This window comes from Mytilus trossulus, chromosome 5 (genome assembly GCF_036588685.1).
Source record: "Mytilus trossulus isolate FHL-02 chromosome 5, PNRI_Mtr1.1.1.hap1, whole genome shotgun sequence".
Classification (NCBI taxonomy): domain Eukaryota; kingdom Metazoa; phylum Mollusca; class Bivalvia; order Mytilida; family Mytilidae; genus Mytilus; species Mytilus trossulus.
Window position 1 is genome coordinate 85,239,584 of NC_086377.1, and position 24,872 is coordinate 85,264,455.

The 24,872-nt window shown below is 32.6% G+C and overlaps 1 protein-coding gene across 4 annotated transcripts in view; it reads left to right on the plus strand.

The window, feature by feature from the left end:
* LOC134719226 (disintegrin and metalloproteinase domain-containing protein 10-like) overlaps nt 1-24,530 on the plus strand; it is a 63,937-nt gene extending 39,407 nt beyond the window's left edge. The window contains exons 13-19 of one of the 4 annotated variants that reach the window (XM_063582231.1): nt 2,320-2,405; nt 14,324-14,453; nt 14,752-14,883; nt 15,226-15,365; nt 15,923-16,135; nt 17,570-17,641; nt 23,579-23,734. In XM_063582231.1, coding sequence (XP_063438301.1) covers nt 2,320-2,405; nt 14,324-14,453; nt 14,752-14,883; nt 15,226-15,365; nt 15,923-16,135; nt 17,570-17,596 — 728 coding nt within the window. In that variant the 3' untranslated portion in view covers nt 17,597-17,641; nt 23,579-23,734. Of the gene's footprint in view, nt 1-2,319; nt 2,406-14,323; nt 14,454-14,751; nt 14,884-15,225; nt 15,366-15,922; nt 16,136-17,569; nt 17,642-21,795; nt 21,838-21,979; nt 22,011-23,578 lie in introns of those variants that run through there. The other 3 variants (XM_063582230.1, XM_063582229.1, XM_063582232.1) reach the window with 3 other exon arrangements.
* The last annotated feature ends 342 nt before the right edge of the window (nt 24,531-24,872 follow it).

Consider the following 24,872-nt stretch of genomic DNA (forward strand, 5'->3'; position numbering starts at 1 on the left):
ATCTTCTCCTCTGAAACTACTGGGCCAAATTTAACCAAACTTGGCCACAATCATCATTGGGGTATCTAGTTTAAAAATTGTGTCCGGTGACCCCGCCAACTAACCAAGATGGCCGCCATGGCTATAAATAGAACATAGGGGTAAAATGCAGTTTTTGGCTTATAACTCAAAAACCAAAGCATTTAGGGCAAATCTGACATGGGGTAATATTGTTAATCAGGTGAAGATCTATCTGCCCTAAAATTTTCAGATGAATCTGACATTCTGTTGTTAGGTTGCTGCCCCTGAATTGGTAATTTTAAGGAAATTTTGTTGTTTTTGGTTATTATCTTGAATATTATTTCAGATAGAGATAAACTGTAAAAGGCAATAATGTTCAGCAAAGTAAGATCTACAAATAAGTCAACATGACCAAAATGATCAGTTGACCACTTTAGGAGTTATTGCCCTTTATAGTCAATTTTTAACCATTTTTCGTAAATCTTAGTAATCTTTTAGAAAAATCTTCTCCTCTGAAACTGCTGGGCCAAATTATTTGAAACTTGGCCACAATCATCATTGGGGTATCTAGTTTAAAAATTGTGTCCGGTGACCCCGCCAACTAACCAAGATGACCGCCATGGCTATAAATAGAACATAGGGGTAAAATGCAGTTTTTGGCTTATAACTCAAAAACCAAAGCATTTAGAGCAAATCTGACATTGGGTAAAATTGTTAATCAGGTGAAGATCTATCTGCCCTGAAATTTTCAGATGAATTGGACAACCTGTTTTGGGGTTGCGGCCCCTGAATTGGTAATTTGAAGGAAATTTTGCTGTTTTTGGTTATTATATTGAATATTATTATAGATATAGGTAAACTGTAAACAGCAATAATGTTCAGCAAGGTCAGATTTACAAATAAGTCAACATGACCAAAATGGTCAGTTGACCTCTTTAGGAGTTATTGCCCTTTAAAGTCAATTTTTAACCATTTTTTCGTAAATTTTATATATCTTTTACTAAAATCTTCTTCTCTGAAACTGCTGTGCCAAATTGATCCAAACTTGGCCACAATCATCTTTGGGGTTTCTTGTTTAAAAAATGTGTGGCGTGACCTGGCCATCAAACCAAGATGGCCGCCACGGCTAAAAATAGAACATAGGGGTAAAATGCAGTTTTTGGCTTATAACTCAAAAACCAAATAATTTAGAGAAAATCTGACATGAAGTAAAATTGTTAATCAGGTCAAGATCTATCTGCCCTGAAATTTTCAGAATTGGACAACCTGTTTTTTGGGTTGCGGCCCCTGAATTGGTAATTTTAAGGAAATTTTGCTGTTTTTGGTTATTATATTGAATATTATTATAGATATAGGTAAACTGTAAACAGCAATAATGTTCAGCAAAGTAAGATCTACAAATAAGTCAACATGAACGAAATGGTCAATTGACTCCTGTAGGAGTTATTGACCTTTGTAGTCAATTTTCAATCTGCTTCCTTTGTTTAATATTCACATAGACCAAGGTGAGCGACACAGGCTCTTTAGAGCCTCTAGTTTTATTTACTGTGGGTGCACGTTGGTGGTCTCAAAAATAAAGTTTAGTATAATATTCCTATTTAATGAAGTTGCAAAAAACATAAATAAAAGTAGTCTTATTAATTGTCAAATATTCTTTGATTTTATTTTTTTCAACAATTTATCTCTTTTCTCTCTTCTTTCATTTAGAATTTTATGCATCAGCGTCCTCCTGCCAATGCAAGGCCTCTCGGTCCAGGTTTCTTGCTTTTGTGCCGTATTTTTGGCACACAGAACAGTAGTATCCTTCCTCTGTGACTATAAGCCATTTGAAGTCTTGCCCATATTTGTCTTCACTTGCGTGTCTTTTCAGTTGTTTGGTTGATTTTTGTTCAATTTCCACAACTTCAACATTGCTATCAATTTTATTTAACTTATTTGGTCTGGTATTTTCTTTATCATCATCGTCATCTGCCTTTCGTTTTCCCCCGATTGATAAATGAAAACATTGAAATTTGACGATTGGACGCCATCTTTAATTTGTCAATGAAAACTTATCAGCGAGGCGCGATTAGTATTCAAATTGTAACGGTACGGAACCGAAAAAAATCCGGAATTTGAAAAAAAAGCCAACCACCTCCTAAATTGGAAAGATGGTCGCTTTCAAAAGAAGGTGGTCGGCACACCCGGCTTAAATGGCGAATGGAAAACACTGTGCACTGTCTTTTATGTACAAATCATTATATCATCTAATTTCAAAATTGTATTTAATCTTAAGATATATATCTGAATTAAATTTAAATTTATCCTTAACCTATTTTACTGGCCAGGCAACATGTCCAAATTCTACAGCTGTACCTGACTACATCACATACTGTAATGACTACAGTAAAGTTTGTATTCAAGGGGTAAGTTATGTATTAAAACATATCTAATGTACTGTAAATTAAAAAAATATTGCAAGGTTTTTATTATTGCGAAAAAATGCGACAGAGTTGTAAATGCAATAATTTGAACCCGCATTTTGAAATTTGAAAAACATGAATTAAACAGGATTTTTCTCAAAATCATAAAAATTAAAATCTCATTTAAGTATAAATGACAAAATTGCGATAATAAATGCACACAAAGTCTGTTTGGCATGGAATAAATCTGTTGTTACCATTTCAGAGTGAAAGATACTGTGTGTGGATTCATCAATTTTTGTGGATTGAAGAAAATTGTGGATATTTAATTTCAAAGTTTTTGCAAAATCTGCATACCAGTACATTCTTTTAGAAAATTGTAAATTCGTTGAACATATAAATTTGTTGTTGCCCTTTATCCACAAATACCACAAAAATTGGTATCCAATTAATGAATCCATAGTAGGTTTTGTAATTATGTTTTCTGCAGATAAGATATGAAATCATCTAACCTACAATACAGTGCAAATTTAATCATATTTTAAATTAACATGTTCTAGTTGCTTAAAAAAAAAAGCAAATTAAGACAAGCATCCAGTTAAGAAAGATTCTTTTGCAGAAAAATGTTTACCATAATCTTTATCATCATTTTTGTCGAGCCTGCAACTTTTGTTGCAGAAAGCTCGACATAGGGATGGAGATCCAGCGGCTGCGGCTACGGCTGCGGCGGCATTAGCTAACTTCTTAAAAGGTTTATATTTTAGAAGGTGAAAGACCTGGATGCTTCATACTTTGTATATAGATGCCTCATGTTACGAAGTTTCCGTCAGTCACAGGTCCACCATTGTGACTGAATACTTTTTGCATGTCTCTGTTTATTCTGTTTATCCTAAAATTACTCCCTACACTTGAATTTAGTTATCAAAATATAAATCTCAGATTTCTCAAAGAAATCGACATAGTTGAAAGGCGGACTGTGAAGAGGACACCAAAACGAACTGGTTTGGAAAACGAAATATTCATATTACCTCTTGCTCAACATGGAGGTGGGGTAACAGGAGACTTTATTTGAAAAAGTACAAATAAAGCAAAAATTTATTTGTATACCTGTAACAAGATTGATCGTTTATATAAATATCCAGTGTTAATTTCCATTGTTTAACGCGAGCGTACATTTTAGATGAATAAACTGAATGAAAACTACGGTTCCTTATTAGTGCATTTTGATTAAAATTGTATGTATAATTAATTTCATTTGTTTCCAACTCTGTCTTGTATTGTTCTGGTCGTACTACTGCAAATATTCAATTTCATGACTGTATCATGTGTTTCTAACAGTTTACCATAGTGCTATCACATGGTTAGGTTAGAAATTAATGGTAAACCCTAGTTTTAAGTGTTTTAATGTCTTATCTTACCGTTTTAATTTATTTACATAACTTCACGACCCGATTTTCAATAACAGTGGTAAGATAATCGTTGCAAAGAATCCTGCTCAAACTTTTGTGAAAGACCGTTTTAACTTTGAAGTGTTGCAAGAGTTTATGTTCTATGTTGAAGGCAATTGAAGTGACCTGCAATACAAGTACTGTTCCATTGAGTTTAGTTATATGTCTTCTGTTTCTGTCCCTTACCCATGTTTTCTGTATTTGGCATGTGTAGTGCATCATATGGCATTGTTACATGTACCATTATGAATTTTCCTGCAGGACTGCTTTCTGTATTTTTGACATGGAACTCTTGACCAGCCTATGACTTTTTTACTCTTGACCTATGCACTTTGGGTGTGTCATCATGATACAGTGTGTTCTTTGGTATAGTACCCTGACCTAAAAGTAGTTGAGGCAAACTAAAGCTAAAGAACAGAAACAACAGATTTAGCATTTTTCCTATCTTAAGGCTCCGTATTGATATTTGCATATCTAATAAGTCATGAACAGTTACAGTAACAGTAACACCACCCAATATCGAACTTGATAGATGTGTGTAATGGGCTAATAATCATTACATATAAGGTTCCAGGACCTCGATGTCTGGGGGGGCACCATGAACCAATTTTTTTTAATGTATATAGATAAAGCAAATTTACAGATCTAACATTGTTGGGTTGATGTTTAGACGAGTTGTATATACATTATGTACACAGCCATGTATCACCATCATTGATGGTGATCCGATGGATACATCTGTTGTAGGGTTGTCACTTACTCAGACGTACTTATGAATATAATTATTTTCTGTGACTGTATCTTACATTAATTTGTAGGATCCTTTACTATAGATAATTTAGCTGATCTGTAACAATAACATCTTCATGCCTTATATATCATGTACTGTAGTACGCCGCTAGATTAAAACTGACGTGGAAAGGTAACATATGGCCACCGAAAGCTCTTTTTTTGAGAGCCCAGGTGGTCGTGTGGTCTAGCGGGACGGCTGCAGTGCAGGCGATTTGGTGTCACGATATCACAGTAGCATGGGTTCGAATCCCGGCGAGGGAAGAACCAAAAATTTGCTAAAGCAAATTTACAGATCTAACATTGTTGGGTTGATGTTTAGACGAGTTGTATATATATATATATCTGTAACAATAACATCTTCATGCCTTATATATCATGTACTGTAGTACGCCGCTAGATTAAAACTGACGTGGAAAGGTAACATATGGCCACCGAAAGCTCTTTTTTTGAGAGCCCAGGTGGTCGTGTGGTCTAGCGGGACGGCTGCAGTGCAGGCGATTTGGTGTCACGATATCACAGTAGCATGGGTTCGAATCCCGGCGAGGGAAGAACCAAAAATTTGCTAAAGCAAATTTACAGATCTAACATTGTTGGGTTGATGTTTAGACGAGTTGTATATATATATATATCTGTAACAATAACATCTTCATGCCTTATATATCATGTACTGTAGTACGCCGCTAGATTAAAACTGACGTGGAAAGGTAACATATGGCCACCGAAAGCTCTTTTATTTGAGAGCCCAGGTGGTCGTGTGGTCTAGCGGGACGGCTGCAGTGCAGGCGATTTGGTGTCACGATATCACAGTAGCATGGGTTCGAATCCCGGCGAGGGAAGAACCAAAAATTTGCGAAAGCAAATTTACAGATCTAACATTGTTGGGTTGATGTTTAGACGAGTTGTATATATATATATATATATATATGCGAGTGTGAGTGGGTACTAGGTTTGTTTTGTTTGTTTGGGTGCTTTTTTGTTTTTATTGTTTGTTTTATTTTTGTTGGGGGGGAGGGGGGGGGGGGGGGTCAGATATCATCGTTTCTATATTTCGATATGTTTTACGTTTTTTACTTTTTCACTTTACTGCCAATTGATCTTTTATTGATTATATTCGACCTAAACATGCATCAAATATTTGCCACTGGACGTTTAACAACCATGCAACAATAAAACAATATTTTCTTTATATTTCATCACCACTATATTCTTTCAACTATATTTTTTGGCCTCGCTTCTAGACTCACTTTTTTCACATTATTCTAATATCTGCAAAACACCTTTAATTATATCTTCATGAATGGTGACTTTATAGCCTCATACGTGTACGCGGTAATTGAAAAAAGAACAATAAAAACAAATATAACCGCATGCTTCGTTTTTTTAGAGAAATGTATAAGTCCTAGATTCTGTTACAAACTAAATTTTAACGAAAATCAAATAGCATTTTATTAATGATTATTTAATAGGAAATGTCAATTCATTTTTCGTGGACAGGGGGAAAGCATTAGGGGAAAGGGGAGGGGAAGTAAAACAAATTGTTGATTTCCCTTGAAAATAAGAGAGGAATGAAATATGACATTCCGTTTAAAAAACATATCTTCTTAGTTATCAAAAAATAAATAGTTTAATTAGTTGCTGAATAAAATCACAAAAAGAAAGTTTTGGAAAAAACGTACATTTACAGGAAATGTTTGTACCTATTCTTCAAATACGCAGATCAGAAGTTTCACCTGGTAATCAATCTTACTCAGCATTGTATTTTAAACAAATACGTACAATTCCAATCAACATGTTAATGTATTTTAGATAAAAGCTTTTGCAAAGAGACATTTATACACACAGGTGTCAATATTTACACACCCACCGATAAGTTGTCATAAATCACGCATGGGGACGCTGGTATTAATTAACGGCCAGTTTAAGAAGTCGTCTAATCAAGCTGTGACAATTTCCGCACTAGATAAGAAGTTTTAGTAGATATGAAATTATGTTAGAAAACAAATTTGGTGACCTGAACTGGGGGGGCACGTGCCCCCTGTGCCCCCCCGGTAAATCCGCCACTGGGTTTATAACATTTGATTGAGTCAAACTTGTTAAAGAGAACAAAAACGAAAAATTCACCTTTTTTTTATGTTTTTAAAGGAACATGATAACTCATGAACGGTAAAAGTGACACTACCAAATTTCAAATTTGATTTTGTGTTGTGTGGAAATAAGCATTGTCCCAGGTTACATGTTCAAACCCGCCTTATTCAGTATGTATGTGCCTGTCGCAAGTCAGGAGCCTATAATTCAGTGGTTGTTGTTTGTTTATGTGTCACATATTTGTTTTTCATTCATTTACAGCTCACCTGGCCCGAAGGGCCAAGTGAGTTTTTCTCATCACTTGGCGTCCGGCGTCGTCCTGCGTCCTGCGTCCGTCGTCGTTAACTTTTACAAAAATCTTCTCCTCTGAAACTGCTGGGCCAAATTAATCCAAACTTGGCCATAATCATCATTGGGGTATCTAGTTTAAAAATTGTGTGGCGTGACCCCGCCAACCAACCAAGATGGCCGCCACGGCTAAAAATAGAACATAGGGGTAAAATGCAGGTTTTGGCTTATAACTCAAAAACCAAAGCATTTAGAGCAAATCTGACAGGATTAAAATGTTCATCAGGTCAAGATCTAACTGCCCTGAAATTTTCAGATGAATCGGACAACCTGTTGTTGGGTTGCTGCCCCTGAATTGGTAATTTTAGGGAAATTTTGCTGTTTTTTGTTATTATCTTGAATATTATTATAGATAGGAGATAAACTGTAAACAGCAATAATGTTCAGCAAAGTAAGATCTACAAATAAGTCAACATAACCAAAATGGTCAGTTGACCACTTTAGGAGTTATTGTCCTTTATAGTCAATTTTTAACCATTTTTCGTAAATCTTGGTAATCTTTTACAAAAATCTTCTCCTCTGAAACTACCAGGCCAAATTTAAACAAACTTGGCCGCAATCATCATGAGGGTATTAAGTTTAAGAATTGTGTGGCGTGACCCGGACAACCAACAAAGATGGCCGCCATGGCTAAAAATAGAACATAGGGGTAAAATGCAGTTTTTTGCTTATAACTCAAAAACCAAAGCATTTAGAGCAAATCTAACAGGGAGTAAAATTGTTAATCAGGTCAAGATCTATTTGCCATGAAATTTTCAGATGGATTGGACAAACTGCTGTTAGGTTGCTGCCCCTGAATTAGTCATTTTAAGGAATTTTTGCCGTTTTTTGTTATTATCTTGAATATTATTATAGATAGAGATAAATTGTAAAGGGAAACAATGTACAGCAAAGTAAGACCTAAAAATAAGTCAACATGACCTAAATGGTCAATTGACCCAATAAGGAGTTATTGCCCTTTATAGTCAATTTTTAACAATTTTCATAAAATTTTCCACTGAAGCTCTTAGGCCAAGTTCAATATAGATAGAATGATTATAAGCAGCAATAATGTTCAGTAAAGTAAGATATACAAACACATCACCATCAACAAAACACAATTTTGTCATGAATTCAAATGCGTCCTTTGTTTAATATTCACATAGACCAAGGTGAGCGACACAGGCTCTTTGGAGCCTCTAGTTTAAACTTAAATTTGTCTGTTTCTTTTCTCGTTTGAATTTCGTTTTATCATGTGTTTTTATGCCCCACCTACGATAGTAGAGGGGCATTATGTTTTCTGGTCTGTTCGTCCGTCCGTCTGTCTGTCTGTCTGTTCATTTGTCCGTCTGTCTGTCTGTTCGTTCATCCGTCTGTTCGTCCGTCTGTCCCGCTTCAGGTTAAAGTTTTTGGTCAAGGTAGTTTTTGATGAAGTTGAAGTCCAATCAACTTGAAACTTAGTACACATGTTCCCTATGATATTATCTTTCTAATTTTTATGCCTAATTATATTTTTTAGCTCACCTGATCTAAAAGGCCAAGTGAGCTTTTCCCATCACTTTGCGTCCGGTGTCCGTCGTCGTCTGTCGTCCGGTGTTAACTTTTACAAAAATCTTCTCCTCTGAAACTACTGGGCCAAATTTAACCAAACTTGGTTACAATCATCATTGGGGTATCTAGTTTAAAAAATGTGCCCGGTGACCCGGTCAACCAACCAAGATGGCCACATGGCTAAAAATAGAACATAGGGGTAAAATGCAGTTTTTGACGAATAACTCAAAAACCAAAGCATTTAGAGCAAATCTGACATGGGGTAAAATTGTTCATCAGGTCAAAATCTATCTGCCCTGAATTTTCAGGTGAATCAGACAACCCGTTATTGGGTTGCTGCCCCTGAATTGGTAAATTTAAGGAAATTTTACTGTTTTGGTTTATTGTCTTCAATATTATTATCGATAGAGATAAACTGTAAGGTTTATGACCACAATTGGAAGGTTGGGATGGATTTTGGGAGTTTTGGTCCCAACATTTTAGGAATTAGGGGCCAAAAAGGGCCCAAATAAGCATTTTCTTGGTTTTCGCACTATAACTTAAGTTTAAGTAAAAAGAAATCTATGAAATTTTGACACAAGGTTTATGACCACAAAAGGAAGGTTGGGATTGATTTTGGGAGTTTTGGTTCAAACAGTTTAGGAACTAGGGGCCAAAAAAGGGCCCAAATAAGCATTATTCTTGGTTTTCGCACAATAACTTTAGTATAAGAAAATAGAAATCAATAACATTTTGACGCAAGGTTTATGACCACAAAAGGAAGGTTGGGATTGATTTTGGAAGTTTAGGTCCCAACATTTAAGGAATTAGGGACCAAAAAGGGGTCCAAATAAGCATTTTTCTTGGTTTTTGCACCATAACTTTAGTATAAGTAAATAGAAATCTAATAAATTTAAACACAAGGTTTATGACCATAAAAGGAAGGTTGGGATTGATTTTGGGAGTTTTGGTCCCAACAGTTTAGGAATAAGGGGCCAAAGGGTCCCAAATTAAACTATGTTTGATTTCATCAAAAATTGAATAATTGGGGTTCTTTGATATGCCGAATCTAACTGTGTATGTAGATTCTTAATTTTTGGTCCCGTTTTCAAATTGGTCTACATTAAGGTTCAAAGGGTCCAAAATTAAACTTTGTTTGATTTCATCAAAAATTAAATAATTGGGGTTCTTTGATATGCCAAATCTAACTGTGTATGTAGATTCTTAATTTTTGGTCCAGTTTTCAAATTGGTCTAAATTAAAGTCCAAAGGGTCCAAAATTAAACAAAGTTTGATTTTAACAAAAATTGAATTCTTGGGCTTCTTTGATATGCTGAATCTAAACATGTACTTAGAATTTTGATTATGGGCCCAATTTTCAAGTTGGTCAAAATCAGGATCCAAAATTATTATATTAAGTATTGTGCAATAGCAAGAAATTTTCAATTGCACAGTATTCAGCAATAGCAAGAAATCTTCAATTGCACAGTATTGTGCAATAGCAAGAAATTTTCAATTGCACAGTATTGCACAATAGCAAGAAATCTTCAATTGCACAGTATTGTGCAATAGCAAGTATTTTCAATTGCACAGTATTGCGCAAAAGCAAGAAATATCTAATTGCACAATATTGCGCAATAGCAAGAAATTTTCAATTGGAGTTATCTTTCTTTGTCCAGAATAGTAGTTGAATCAACTTAAATCATTGTTTTATACAATAAAGAATCTGTTCAAAGTTTTGATTTTTCTACCCTGTATACCACATTGCCTCACATTCTCATTAAGAAAAAAATCACACACCTAATTAAATGGGCATTCAAAAAATCAGAATGTGAATATATATGTTCAAACTCTTTTAGGTCATTTTTTAGTAGCAATAAACAAAAAAACTATGTTAATTGGACATGCTTTGATACTATATATATGCCCTTGAATTTTTACTAGATAACATTTTTGTTCGCTTTGGGGATTCCGTATATCGTCAGATTATCGGAATTCCAATGGGGACTAACTGTGCACCACTTATTGCGGACCTCTTTTTGTATTGTTACGAGTTACAATTTATGACAAAAATAAGCAAAGACCCATCAAAACAACATCTGATAAACAAATTTAATAATACTTTTAGATATTTGGATGATATTTTGGCTCTCAATAATGACGACTTCAGTATGTATATTAATGAAATTTATCCTGGTGAACTCACTTTAAATAAAGCTAATACTAACAATGACCACTGCCCTTTCCTCGATCTTGATATCTATATCACTAACGGAAAGCTGAATACTAAAATTTATGATAAAAGGGATGATTTTTCATTTCCTATCGTTAATTATCCGTTTTTAGATGGTGACGTTCCCTTGTCACCATCTTACGGTGTTTATATATCTCAACTTGTACGATTCGCTCGTGTATGTAACAATGTTTTAGATTTTAACGAGAGAAATTTATGTATTACTGAAAATTTATTACACCAGGGTTTTCGATATCACAAACTAGTCAAAACATTTACTAAATTTTATCATCGGTATAAAGACATCATTCGTAAATATAGCTCAACATGCAGACTTTTTATACGTTCAGGTATTTCACATCCAATTTTTTATGGAAATATTCTTTATAAAGCACAAAGGTGTCAGTATTCACCTCATAAACTTACAAAACCTTTGAATAGACTTATTAAGAAGGGATATAATTACGATACTGTTGTCAAGTGCATATTTTGGCGTTAATATTGAGTCACTGATAAGGTCTTTGCGTCGGAACTAAACACATTTATTCTAAAAACAGTTGTTGGCATGACACGGGTTATGTTCTTATCATATATGTTATGATGGTATGATACTAAACCCCTTACAGGAAGGATTGTGCCTGATGTTCATATGATGAAATCATAATCTTTCAGTCAGTTTAATTGAAGTCTGGAGCTGGCATGTCAGTTAACTGCTAGTAGTCTGTTGTTATTTATGTATTATTGTCATTTTGTTTATTTTCTTTGGTTACATCTTCTGACATCAGACTCGGACTTCTCTTGAACTGAATTTTAATGTGCGTATTGTTATGCTTTTACTTTTCTACACTGGTTAGAGGTATAGGGGGAGGGTTGAGATCTCACAAACATGTTTAACCCCGCCGCATTTTTGCGCCTGTCCCAAGTCAGGAGCCTCTGGCCTTTGTTAGTCTTGTATTATTTAAATTTTAGTTTCTTGTGTACAATTTGGAAATTAGTATGGCGTTCATTATCACTGAACTAGTATATATTTGTTTAGGGGCCAGCTGTGGCGTGACCCCGCCAACCAACCAAAATGGCCGCCACAGCTAAAAATAGAACATAGGGGTAAAATGCAGTTTTTGGCTTATAACTCAAAAACCAAAGCATTTAGAGCAAATCTGACAGGGGTAAATTATTCATCAGGTCAAGATCTATCTGCTCTGAATTTTTCAGATGAATCGGACAACCAGTTGTTGGGTTGCTGCCCCTGAATTGGCAATTTCAAGGAAATTTTGCCGTTTTTCGTTATTATCTTGAATATTATTATAGATAGAGATAAACTGTAAACAGCAATAATGTTCAGCAAAGTAAGATCTACAAATAAGTTGACATGACCAAAATGGTCAGTTGACCCCTTTAGGAGTTATTGCCCTTTATAGTCAATTTTTTACAATTTTTTGTAAATCTTAGTTATCTTTTACAAATACTTCTCCTCTGATACTACGTGGCCAAATTAAACCAAACTTGGCCACAATCATCATTTGGGTATCTAGTTTTAAAATGTGATGCGTGACCCGGTCAACTAACCAAGATGGCCGCCACGGTAAAAATAGAACATAGGGGTAAAATTCAGTTTTTGGCTTATAACTCAAAAACCAAAGCATTTAAAGCAAATCTGACATGAAGTAAAATTGTTTATCAAGTAAAAACATATCTGCCCTGAAATTTTCAGATGAATCAGACAACCTGTTGTTTGGTTGCTGCCCCTGAACTGGTAATTTTAAGGAAATTGCTGTTTGCTATCTTGAATATTATTATAGATAGAGTTAAACTTTAAAATACAATAAATGTTGGCAAAGTAAGATCTATAAATAAGTCAACATGACCGAAATTGTCAGTTGACCCCTTTAAGAGTTATTGCCCTTTATAGTCAAGTTTTAACCATTTTTTCGTAAATCTTAGTAATCTTTTACAAAAATCTTCTATGAAACTACTGGGCCAAGTTAATTATAGATAGAGATAGTTGTAAGCAGCTAGAATGTTCAGTAAAGTAAGATGAACAAACACATCACCATCACCAAAACACAATTTTGTCATGAATCCATCTACATCCTTTGTTTAATATTCACAAAAACCAAGGTGAGCGACACAGGCTCTTTAGAGCCTTTAGTTAGCTCACCTGGCCCAAAGGGCCAAGTGAGCTTTTCCCATCACTTGGCGTCCGGCGTCCGGCGTCGTCGTCCGTCGTCGTTAGCTTTTACAAAAATCTTTTCCTCTGAAACTACTGGGCCAAATTAAACCAAACTTGGCCACAATCATCATTGGGGTATCTAGTTTAAAAAATGTGTGGCGTGACCCGGTCAACCAACCAAGATGGCCGCCACGGCTACAAATAGAACATAGGGGTAAAATGCAGTTTTTGGCTTATAACTCAAAAACCAAAGCATTTAGAGCAAATCTGACATAGGTTAAATTGTTTAGCAGATCAATATCTATCTGTCCTACAATTTTCAGATGAATCTGACAACCCGTTGTTGGGTTGCTGCCGGTGAATAGGTAATTTTAAGGAAATTTTGCTGTTTTTGGTTATTATCTTGAATATTATTATAGATAAAGATAAACTGTAAACAGCAATAATGTTCAGCAAAGTAAGATTTACAAATAAGTCAACATGACCGAAATGGTCAATTGACCCCCTAAGGAGTTATTTTCCTTTATAGTCAATTTTTAACAATTTTCATAAAATTTGTAAATTTTTATTAACATTTCCACTGATACTACTGGGCCAATTCATTATAGAAAGAGATAATTGTAAGCAGCAAGACTGTCTAGTAAAGTAAGATTTACAAACACATCACCATCATCAAAACACAATTTTGTCATGAATCCATCTGCTTCCTTTGTTTAATATTCACATATACCAAGGTGAGCGACACAGGCTCTTTAGAGCTCTAGTTTATATGTTGTTTCTGACAACACAATGAAGGTCAAGTTCAATAATGAAGATTTTGACTTTTACTGTTCAGGAGTTATGGTTCTTGAAAGATTGAAAAATGACATTTCCAGTCTTGTCCTTGCATTTACTCATGAACTGTTCAACCAAAGCCTCCCAAATTTTAATATGTTGTTACCCATGACAAAATGGAGGTCAAGTACAATAATGACGATTTTGACTTTACCGTTCAGGAGTTAGGTTCTTGAAAGATTGAAAAAATTGGTTGGGCCATTAAAATTTCAACTGGGCCCCTGAAAAAAAATAGTTTAGGGGCCCAGCTGGCCCCTGGAAAAAAAGAGTTAAGTTTAGTCCCTGACTAAATATTTTTGTTTTGTTTTTGTTGAACATTTGAATTTGTGGTTCACCTGTACACACAAAAATTAATATCCAAGGAATAAAGATAAATCCACAGTATGTTTTTTATTAATTTCATTACACTGCATGAAATGATATCAAAACTTAATTGTCAAAGCCTCAAAGCTTTGATAGCTATATTTAAATGATTGTAACCAAATGATTTTTCTTCTTTCAGTTATGTACCGGATCCCTGTGTTCAAAAGTAGATTATGCTAAGGAAAACAAAGTATCCTGGGTAGAATGTTTTGTGGAAGCTGATGGTGATTCTGTAGCTGACAAGGAAAAACAATGTCTGCTGGGTTGTAGTAAGTATGACATGTTTATAGTGCTGTTATATTGACAAAATTGGGAGAGGGGGCAGACAACCTAAACAGACATCCGTTAGTTTGTCTGTCCATTCATTCATTTAGCCGTCTGTCCCACCTCAGGACAAAGTTTTTGGTCAAGCTAGTTTCTTTTTAAGTTAAAGCTCAGTTTTTATCCCAAATTAAGAGTTTTTACCCTAAATTCACAGTCCACTTTATATAGAAAATGATAGTACAGGTATGCTGTACTAAGGACACATTCTTGTTGTACCTGATTCCATTATGTACTATTTTTCAGAATTGAACAACTCAGATGCCTGCTACAGTTCAGAAGGTGACGCAGCTGGGAAACCTGGACCATTTCATGATTTAATAATTGAAATAAGGAACAAGAAACAAGATGCAGCCTATAAAGTTGAACTTCCAGCAGGTTTGTACTTGTAGTAAAATCATTTAAACATTAGAATCAGTTTGCCTGGTCTAGGTCTTAAAAAGTTGAATGTAAAGCCTTACTCTCAGATTTGTACCCAGTGTCTTTTTATTGTTGGGATGTACAAGTACCCGTCCACGTCCTATTTTATTTTTGTCCATCTGATGAGTTAAAAAATAATTGATGCAAACTATACTTTATTGAAGTTTTAACATGGTTAGGCATTATATTCGTGATTATTTTTGCCAGAGCGATAGTGATATAGTCCACCAATAAAAATTAACTGCCAAGAAATTGCACAATAATCAATCAATCAACTCAACTCTTATATTTTTATTTCAGGATCACCATGTAACAATTACCAAGGATACTGTGATGTATTTAAACGTTGCAGAGGAGTGGACGCTGAGGGTCCATTGTCAAGATTAAAGAATTTATTATTTAGTACTGAAACATTCACTAACATAAAAGATTGGATAACTGTAAGATATAATTATGTATTTCTGAATTTAAACTATTTAAAAAAAAAAAGAACTTATTAAGCAGATTCTTAACTAAGGGGGATCACTACACATGAAAATATCTTGAACCATAAGTTTCTTAACATGTTACATTTGTTTTGTGCCAATTTCATATTTGTTGCCTGAACAACAATCTTATGTGTACAAATCAATCGCATAGGCTTAACTCATCAGATCGTCACAAAGCTAACGAAAATAACAGACTGGATTTGGCAGGAAATTTTGCAACAAAAAAGACAGATAATAGAGTATTTGCAGTTATGAACAGCTTGTTCAAAGCCAATAACAGCTAATACAAAAGATAATTTTACTAAGACTAAATATCAATCAGTACACATACAACATCCAATGGATTTAGTGTTAAGATGTCAATACTATGAATAAAATACAAACAAATACTTATAATGTGTTATCAGGAATATTGGTGGGCAGTAATAAACACAACTGCCAACTTTACATGGCTTAATACCGTAATATGAAATAAAATACAAACAAATCTGTTTAATATATGTTTTCAGGAATATTGGTGGGCAGTTATACTTATAGCGATAGGACTTATATTATTTATGGGACTCTTTATAAAAGTGTGTGCAGTACACACACCAAGTAGTAATCCCAAGGCTCCACCAGCACAGAGCTGGGGTGACACTCTCCGTAGAAGGAGATCACATCCACGGAACAGACAACAACAACAAAATGCAGGATACAGCCAAGAACCACTAAGACAACAAGTAAGTACAGAAATGATTATAATGTGGATGTGGAGGATGAATCTCACTACATTATAGCATTCTGATATGAACACTAAGTTAGGCAGGGATTTAACATGGGTATTTATGTATAAAGGTACTTTATAATTAGTTGAGGTAGTCATTTAGGTATTATCTTGTTTATAATATGTTTGGCATTTAGTGTGACTCATTAAGAAAGGAGAATTTTTTAGTTGCACAGTTTTCTTTTTGAGTTCCTGTCTTCAATAGCTGCTATATTTTCTGTTCAGTTTTAAACGAAAGCAAAAAGAAATGCATACAGAAAACTTCATGCTTTTTCTTTTTCATTTTCAATAATTTGTCTATAACCTAAGCGTTAAAGTTTCTTTTACCACAGGTTCTTATAAAACTTGCATTAATTTCATTTTATCATACCAGATCTTTAACTTTCAGACCTATTAAGAAATCTGTAGAGGAAAAAATAAAAAAAGTATGACATAACTGCTAACTTTGTTCTGTAAGATTTTGTATCAATATTTCTAATTTTGAGAGTTTTTTTATAACCACGATAACTAGTTTTAAAAAGAGTTTTTGCTATTTAATGCCTTCCCTAACACTTATTGGTTTTGTCTTTTTATAATAATGTCGTTAGATACATTAGAAATAAGAAAAAAAACACTGAACAAAATATAGATAGCTTTTTTACAAAGGTGCATGCTTAGTTGTGTTGTGATAAGAAATAATGCATATTTTCCTTAGTGATGTTAGTTGCATGGAATCAGAATAACACAGCATTATTTTCCATTATTTGGTTATTTTTTTTCTTATGACCTTTAATTTTCCTTTAATACAAATTAATCATGGGGAAAATCTATCTAGCCTTTATTAAATCCCCACCGATGGAAAATACAAAAAGTATACCCAAACACTGAGACAACAACTTTGTGATTTTAGGGCTCGTTTAAAAATCCTGTTTGGATTTTTTTTAAATTTTTTAATCAGAATCTTCATCAACTAATGCCATTACACCCTCTTTTCTGCTTTGGATTTTCTTTGTGGTTCTCTTAACAGATTACAGACTTGTCCAAATGCTTTTTGTCTTCAGCATTGGGTTCATTTTGTGAGATTAGGGACCATTACTTCTAGTTTGTCCATTTTCTATGTGCTGTATATTTTTTTTGCTCTTTGTTCTACATTTTATAAACCCCCATCAACAGCCTCTTATCCTCTGGTAAATATGATAATGCCGAATTTTGGAACTAATAGAAATTTCCCCATTTTCAGCATGTACCATTGGTGGACTATAAATAGAATTCTATAAATATAGATCTATATTTAGAGTTGTATATTTGCCCTTTGTTCTACATTCTATAAACCCTAATCAACACACTCTCATCCTCTGGTAAATATGATAATGCAGAATTTTGGAACTAATAGAAATTTCCCCATTTTCAGCATGTACCATTGGTGGACTATAAATAGAATTCTATAAATAGAGATCTATATTTAGAGTTAAGAATAGGACAGGTAAATCTGTGTTCTAGTTGTTAGTCTTGACTTGATAATTCATAGTTTTGAGGCCTTCCTAAATCTATTCTTTGTTTACAGCTAATTTCCTAAAGCATGTAGAGCAAAACTTTGATAAGCTTACTTGCTTTGTTTGTATATTGTAGAATCGTATTTGTATAACACCAAATTAAATTCAAATATAATATATACAGGTTAAACTATGCCTATATATATTATTTGAAGATGTCAATCTTATTGTTAAAAAAAATAAACAAACAAAGCAAGCAAGCTAGCCAAAGTTTTACTTTGCAAGCATTAGAAAATCAGCTGTAAATGTGTCCTAACCTTGCAAAACCATCAATCTCAAATCAACCCAAAGCTTAACTGTCTGTGTGCATAAATGAATATTATTAATTTACATGTATATTCATAAGTTCTTTATTGAAGAAGAAATAATTAAATGTAACATAAGTTACTCTTTTTGGTTAAGGGTTTTGCTTATTTTTAGGTTCACTTAAACCTGTTGATGAAATTGACGTAGGCAATGTTTAAAATTAATTTGGTTTTGAGTTTTATACTAATACATGTATATCACTAATGCATTTCTTTCTCTGAAGTGACCAAATTATATTACCCTTTTAAAAATTAATTTGATTTTGAATTTTATACTAATAACTTACAACATTGCTGTGGTAAAGAGACCAACTGCTATAACCCAATTAAAAAAATTGTGAAAAATTTACTTAAAGGGCAATAACTCTCAAAGGGTCAATTGACACTTTTGATCATTCAAAAAAATAATTTGATTTTTTAAGTTTTACAGTTTTTGTGCACTGAGGTGAAAAGCTGTCCCTTTTCGATTCATGACTATTTTTGTCGAGCCTTCGACTTTAGTCGAAAAAGCTAGACTAAGCGATCCTACATTCCGGCGTCGTCGGCGGCGTCAACAAATATTCACTCTGTGGTTAAAGCTTTTGAAATTTTAATAGCTTTCTTAAACTATACTGGATTTCTACCAAACTTTGACAGAAGCTTGTTTATGATCATAAGATAATATCCAGAAGTAAATTTTGTAAAAATAAAATTCCATTTTTTCCGTATTTTACTATAAATGGACTGAGTTTTTTCTGCGGGGAAACAAAACATTCAATCTGTGGTTAAAGTTTTTAGAATTTTAATAACTTTCTCCAACTATCCTGGGTTTGTAACAAACTTGGACAGAAGCTTGTTTATGATTATAAGGTAATATCCAGAAGTAAATTTTTGTAAAAATAAAATTCCATTTTTTCCGTATTTTACTATAAATGGACTTAGTTTTTTCTGCGGGGAAACAAAACATTCAATCTGTGGTTAAAGTTTTTAGAATTTTAATAACTTTCTCCAACTATCCTGGGTTTGTACCAAACTTGGACAGAAGCTTGTTTATGATTATAAGGTAATATCCAGAAGTAAATTTTTGTAAAAATAAAATTCCATTTTTTCCGTATTTTACTATAAATGGACTTAGTTTTTTCTGCGGGGAAACAAAACATATACTCTGTGGTTAAAGTTTTAGAATTTTAATTACTTTCTCAAACTATCCTGGGTTTGTACCAAATTTGGACAGAAGCTTGTTTATGATCATAAGATAATATCCAGAAGTAAATTTTGTAAAAATAAAATTCCATTTTTTCCGTATTTTACTATAAATGGACTTAGTTTTTTCTGCGGGGAAACAAAACATTCAATCTGTGGTTAAAGTTTTTAGAATTTTAATAACTTTCTCCAACTATCCTGGGTTTGTACCAAACTTGGACAGAAGCTTGTTTATGATTATAAGGTAATATCCAGAAGTAAATTTTTGTAAAAATAAAATTCCATTTTTTCCGTATTTTACTATAAATGGACTTAGTTTTTTCTGCGGGGAAACAAAACATATACTCTGTGGTTAAAGTTTTAGAATTTTAATTACTTTCTCAAACTATCCTGGGTTTGTACCAAATTTGGACAGAAGCTTGTTTATGATCATAAGATAATATCCAGAAGTAAATTTTGTAAAAATAAAATTCCATTTTTTCCGTATTTTACTATAAATGGACTTAGTTTTTTCTGCGGGGAAACAAAACATTCAATCTGTGGTTAAAGTTTTTAGAATTTTAATAACTTTCTCCAACTATCCTGGGTTTGTACCAAACTTGGACAGAAGCTTGTTTATGATTATAAGGTAATATCCAGAAGTAAATTTTTGTAAAAATAAAATTCCATTTTTTCCGTATTTTACTATAAATGGACTTAGTTTTTTCTGCGGGGAAACAAAACATATACTCTGTGGTTAAAGTTTTAGAATTTTAATTACTTTCTCAAACTATCCTGGGTTTGTACCAAATTTGGACAGAAGCTTGTTTATGATCATAAGATAATATCCAGAAGTAAATTTTGTAAAAATAAAAAAAAATCATTTTTTCCGTATTATACTTATAAATAGACTTAGTTTTTTTCTGCGGGGAAACATTACATTCACTTTGTGGTTAAAGTTTTTAGAATTTTAATAACTTTCTTAAACTATCCTGGGTTTGTACCAAACTTGGACAGAAGCTTGTTTATGATCATAAGATAGTATCCAGAAGTAAATTTTGTAAATAAATAAATCCATTTTTTCCATATTTTACTTTAAAATGGACTTAGTTTTTCTGCGGGGAACCATTACATTCACTCTGTGGTTAAAGTTTTTAAAAATTTAATAACTTTCTTAAACTATCCTGGGTTTGTACCAAACTTGGACAGAAGCTTATTTATGATCATAAGATTGTATCCAGAAGTAAAGTTTGTAAAAAGATTACTCTGTTTTTTTCTGTAATTTACTTTTAAATGGACTTAGATTTTCTTACAATCATAAAATAGTAACAAGAGGAATATTTTTATTGATTTTTTTCCTCATTGTTGTTGAGTCTGGGATTTTCAGCAAAAATAGGCGAGACACTGGGTTCCGCTGAACCCTTATTAGATATATGTTCTGAATAGAATTATTTTAGAATGGCCTGGAATTTCTGAATTCATAAACACTCTCTATCAACTTCCAAAAATCCTAAATTGAGATTTTTTTATCTGTTATTTTTTTACTATTTTTTTATCTTTGTCCAGTTTTTCTTTTGTTTATTTCATGTGTTTTCAGTTTCTCCTCGTTGTGTTTGTTGAATTATACAAACTTGTGTGCACATTGTATCCCTTAACTTACCATAGTGTTTCTGATAGTTACATTGTTGGTGATATTTGAAGTAAAATGAAAATGAAGTGTAATTTTTTTTTTTATTAAATTTTCTACGAAAGTGGTATAGCTGCATGGTTTTATTTGACATTTTCATTTGAACTTCCTGAAAGATGTAATATTTGAGAACAAAAAAAATCATGACATTAATTCAAAATAGCAAAAATCCTATCTCGCAAAGTTTTTGGAAAAAGTTTTAAAAGAAAATTTGTTTTCAGAATAATCAAAATATTAAATCAATTCGAATGCTATTGGTTTTCAAAACTATGAAGATATTAAGTTATCTCCCCCTTTTAGAGCTAGACAGACATCGCACACACGTATACAGCATGCACTGAGGGTCTGTAGGGTGAACTGCACATAACAAAGTCTAGTGGATATTATCTATTAACCACACATATGTTAATCAGTTGTTTTCATAATTATTTAGTTTTTTTTAATTGATAAAGATAAAATTATAGTTAGAGATTATAGTACTGAATAATTTGTCGAATAGAAATCAAATAATAAGGCTACCTTTCCGTTTGGTGATGGTACATGTAGGTCTAAGTCATGTCTGTGTTTGCTATTTTATTTTATGACTTAGATGTATAAATTGTTGGTAAATCATAGTAAAACACCCAAGTTGACTTGGTCAGACTTCAGTTAAAACCATGATTCTGTTGTTTACCTTTAAAAAATCTTAAAAATAAAAATTGAAATTCTTGTATGCTATTATTTATTTAAAAATTAATTGACCTTGTGACCTGGGAACAAAAATAATTTGAGTTAGGACACAACTTTAGTTTGTTATATTCCATTGTCAGTATTTAGTTGCTATGTTTATAAATGTTGCTATATATATATAAGTGTTATAAAGCAGCTTTTAAATGTTATTTATCCAACGTAGCAGTTTAGCTTAAAAATGAAATTATAATTCTATTTATAGAAAAACATGCATGTGTCTCACATGTAGTGTGGTAAGTCAATAATATACATATCTATTTATAGATATTCTATTTTTACCATATCTATTTATAGAAAAACATGCATGTGTCTCACATGTAGTGTGGTAAGTCAGCAATATACATATCTATTTATAGATATTCTATTTTTACCATATCTATTTATAGAAAAACATGCATGTGTCTCACATGTAGTGTGGTAAGTCAACAATATACAATTGATATATTCCTCATCTATTTATAGATATTCTATTTTTACCTTATCTATTTAAAGATATTATATTTTTACCTTATCTATTTATAGATATTCTTTTTTTACCATATCTATTTATAGATATTCTATTTTTATCATGGTATATTTTGCTTAGTTCTGATTTCAACCCACCTTGTTTATTTTGGAGAGGTTTTATATATGTCAGCTTATACCTCTTCATTCAGAGCTCACCTTGTCTGAAGAACCATGTGAGCTTTTGTCATCTCTTTGTGCCCATCGTCTGTAATCTTTCCTTAAAGAATCTGAAACTGCTGGATTGAAAAGTACAGTCAAACCTTCTAAAACAAAAATGTCTTGTGAGACCAATTATTTTGATCTCCCTTAAGAATGGTCTATAGCTATGAAAACAGGTTTTACTGTTTGTCAGCATCAGAAAAATCTGATAACTTCTTTTGGTGCTATAGTCCCTTTATTATACATTTAGTTAAGATATTTTTAGCTATTACTAATACTTATTGTGAAAATTATTGGAGCTAAGTTTAAAAATCTAATTTAAAAAAAGTTCAACAAGATCAGATCTATTAACTTAGAAATTTGACATAAATCTTGTAGAAATGATTCAGAGTTACTGCTCTTGAAATACCTTTTAAACTTGTTGGCTGTTATCATGTTAAATATAGAAGCTAAGGTCAAATATGAAAATTACAATCCAATAGAGATTTCTAGTACCTGAAAAATAGTAATTTCTATGTAGTTTAACTTCATACAATTATTTATCATAATAAAATCTAAATATAAGAACCTGTAGTGTAAAATGCTACTATGCATGTTTCTGCATGTGATTTGAAATTTGAAAAAAAATTAGACAAGGTTTAAAAATGCCATCAATATGTGTTAGTAGTCTATTGGATGGTATAATGTGTAGGTGAGGGCAATTCACCGTTTCAGAATCTAATGCATCCTGGGTAATATTTTCAAAAGTGAACACCAAAACGTCCTGATTGGTTAAAAATGCCATAAATAAATTTAACCAATGACGTGACGTTATTTTCATTTTGGGGTACGAACAATGAAATTACCCATGATGCTTAAGATTCTGAAACGGCAAATTGAAGTTATTTGTTTATCGATGTAAGCTAGTTGTAATTGACTAGAGTCAGTTGTTTATCAATAATTAAAGGTGATTTGTTGATTTTACAACAAAAAACAATGTATATTCTTAATGGAAATGCTTTCAACACAATAAGAAGTAAATTTGAAATATGAAAAGAATTTATGTCATGTGACATATACAGCTGTCTCTACATTAAAATTATGAATTTTATGCTGAGAAAATATATTACGGAAACAGAAAAACTAAACTAATAATGACATCTTTGTAAGCATGTCTAATAGAAACTATCTTTGTGGTCCAGGGTTACAATCCCGTTTCATCCTGTCGAAACTTGTGCAGATGATAGAAACGACAAAAAAAAAAACTTTCATTGTTATTGTTTGTAAAATTTGAAAATCATATGTAAATTTATGTTAATTAATTTCATTTTATTTTTCAGTCTCCCATGGGACCCCCTCCACCATACTCATCATCAGCCTCCTCCTCTAGCAAGCCTCATCCTAAACATGGCAAAGGTGGTAGGGGAAAAAGTCCAGGCAAGAGTCCCGGCAAGAAGGGCAGAGATGCAAGAGTATAGGTGCCATAGCAAAATGATATCTCTTTCAGCCATTAGAAACAAAACATTGTCATTCAAATTAGTACTAATGAATATTCATGTGATATAAGTAAGCGGTTATGAATATTCATAACCAAACGTTGTCATTCAAATACATACTAATTAATATTCATATGATTGTATTTAGTGGTTATGAATATTCATAACCAAATATTGTCATTTAAATTAATACTAATAAATATTCATGTAATAGAACTATTTCGTTATCAATATTCATGTAATAGAATTATGTCGTTAAGAATATTCATATTATTATTATTGTTACAGTATATGATTGATAATTAAAATTAAATTCAAATTCTTTTAAATTTTGCAAAACAAAACAAAAATGCTACAATTTCACACTGTGCTTAAAGTCTCTATTTAATCTTTAATTTGAATAAGTGATGTTAAATTCAGACATTTGTTATCATTAGAAATGTTTAAAAGGATATCGCTGTTCTTCATCTCAATGTCGATTAATTATTTTTGAAGGATACCAATTTTCATTCTTTATAGTCTAGTTGAAACATGAATTTAAATATTGAATGAAGTGTGTAGACCTGGGAATAATCACGAAGTCTAATATCCACTCAATGCATTTTTTTCTCAATCAACGAAAATTGATATCCACTAAAATAAATGAATCCACAGTATAATATTTGTCTTAAAGTTAGGATAAAAGGCCACAAATCATGAATTCATTAAGTTTTTGACATTGCATGTTAAAAACATATATTTTCAATATCAGTTTACAACATCCAAATATTTTAATTGTTGTCTCTTCTAAACCTGGTACATATGCAGTCAGGGGCATTACTTAAACAAGTAACAATTAATATTACCTATACAAGTAATGTTGAAAACGAGGCTAATTTAAATATAACTTATATAAGTTATTTTTCTGAATATTATTTTTATAGGTGTCCAAGAATACAGATTTTACTAGCTTTAGATAATTTTCACAGTTATCTGGTTATTTTTCCCTTGATATATAAAGACTAATTCTTCAGAAACACTAATTAACTTTCCGACGCACTTATCTTTCATACCGACGCTTCTGGGTCAAAGATTGGTCTCTTGGGACTATTAAATTATCATTTTCCTCTAAAATCTTGAAGGTAGACTGATATAAATA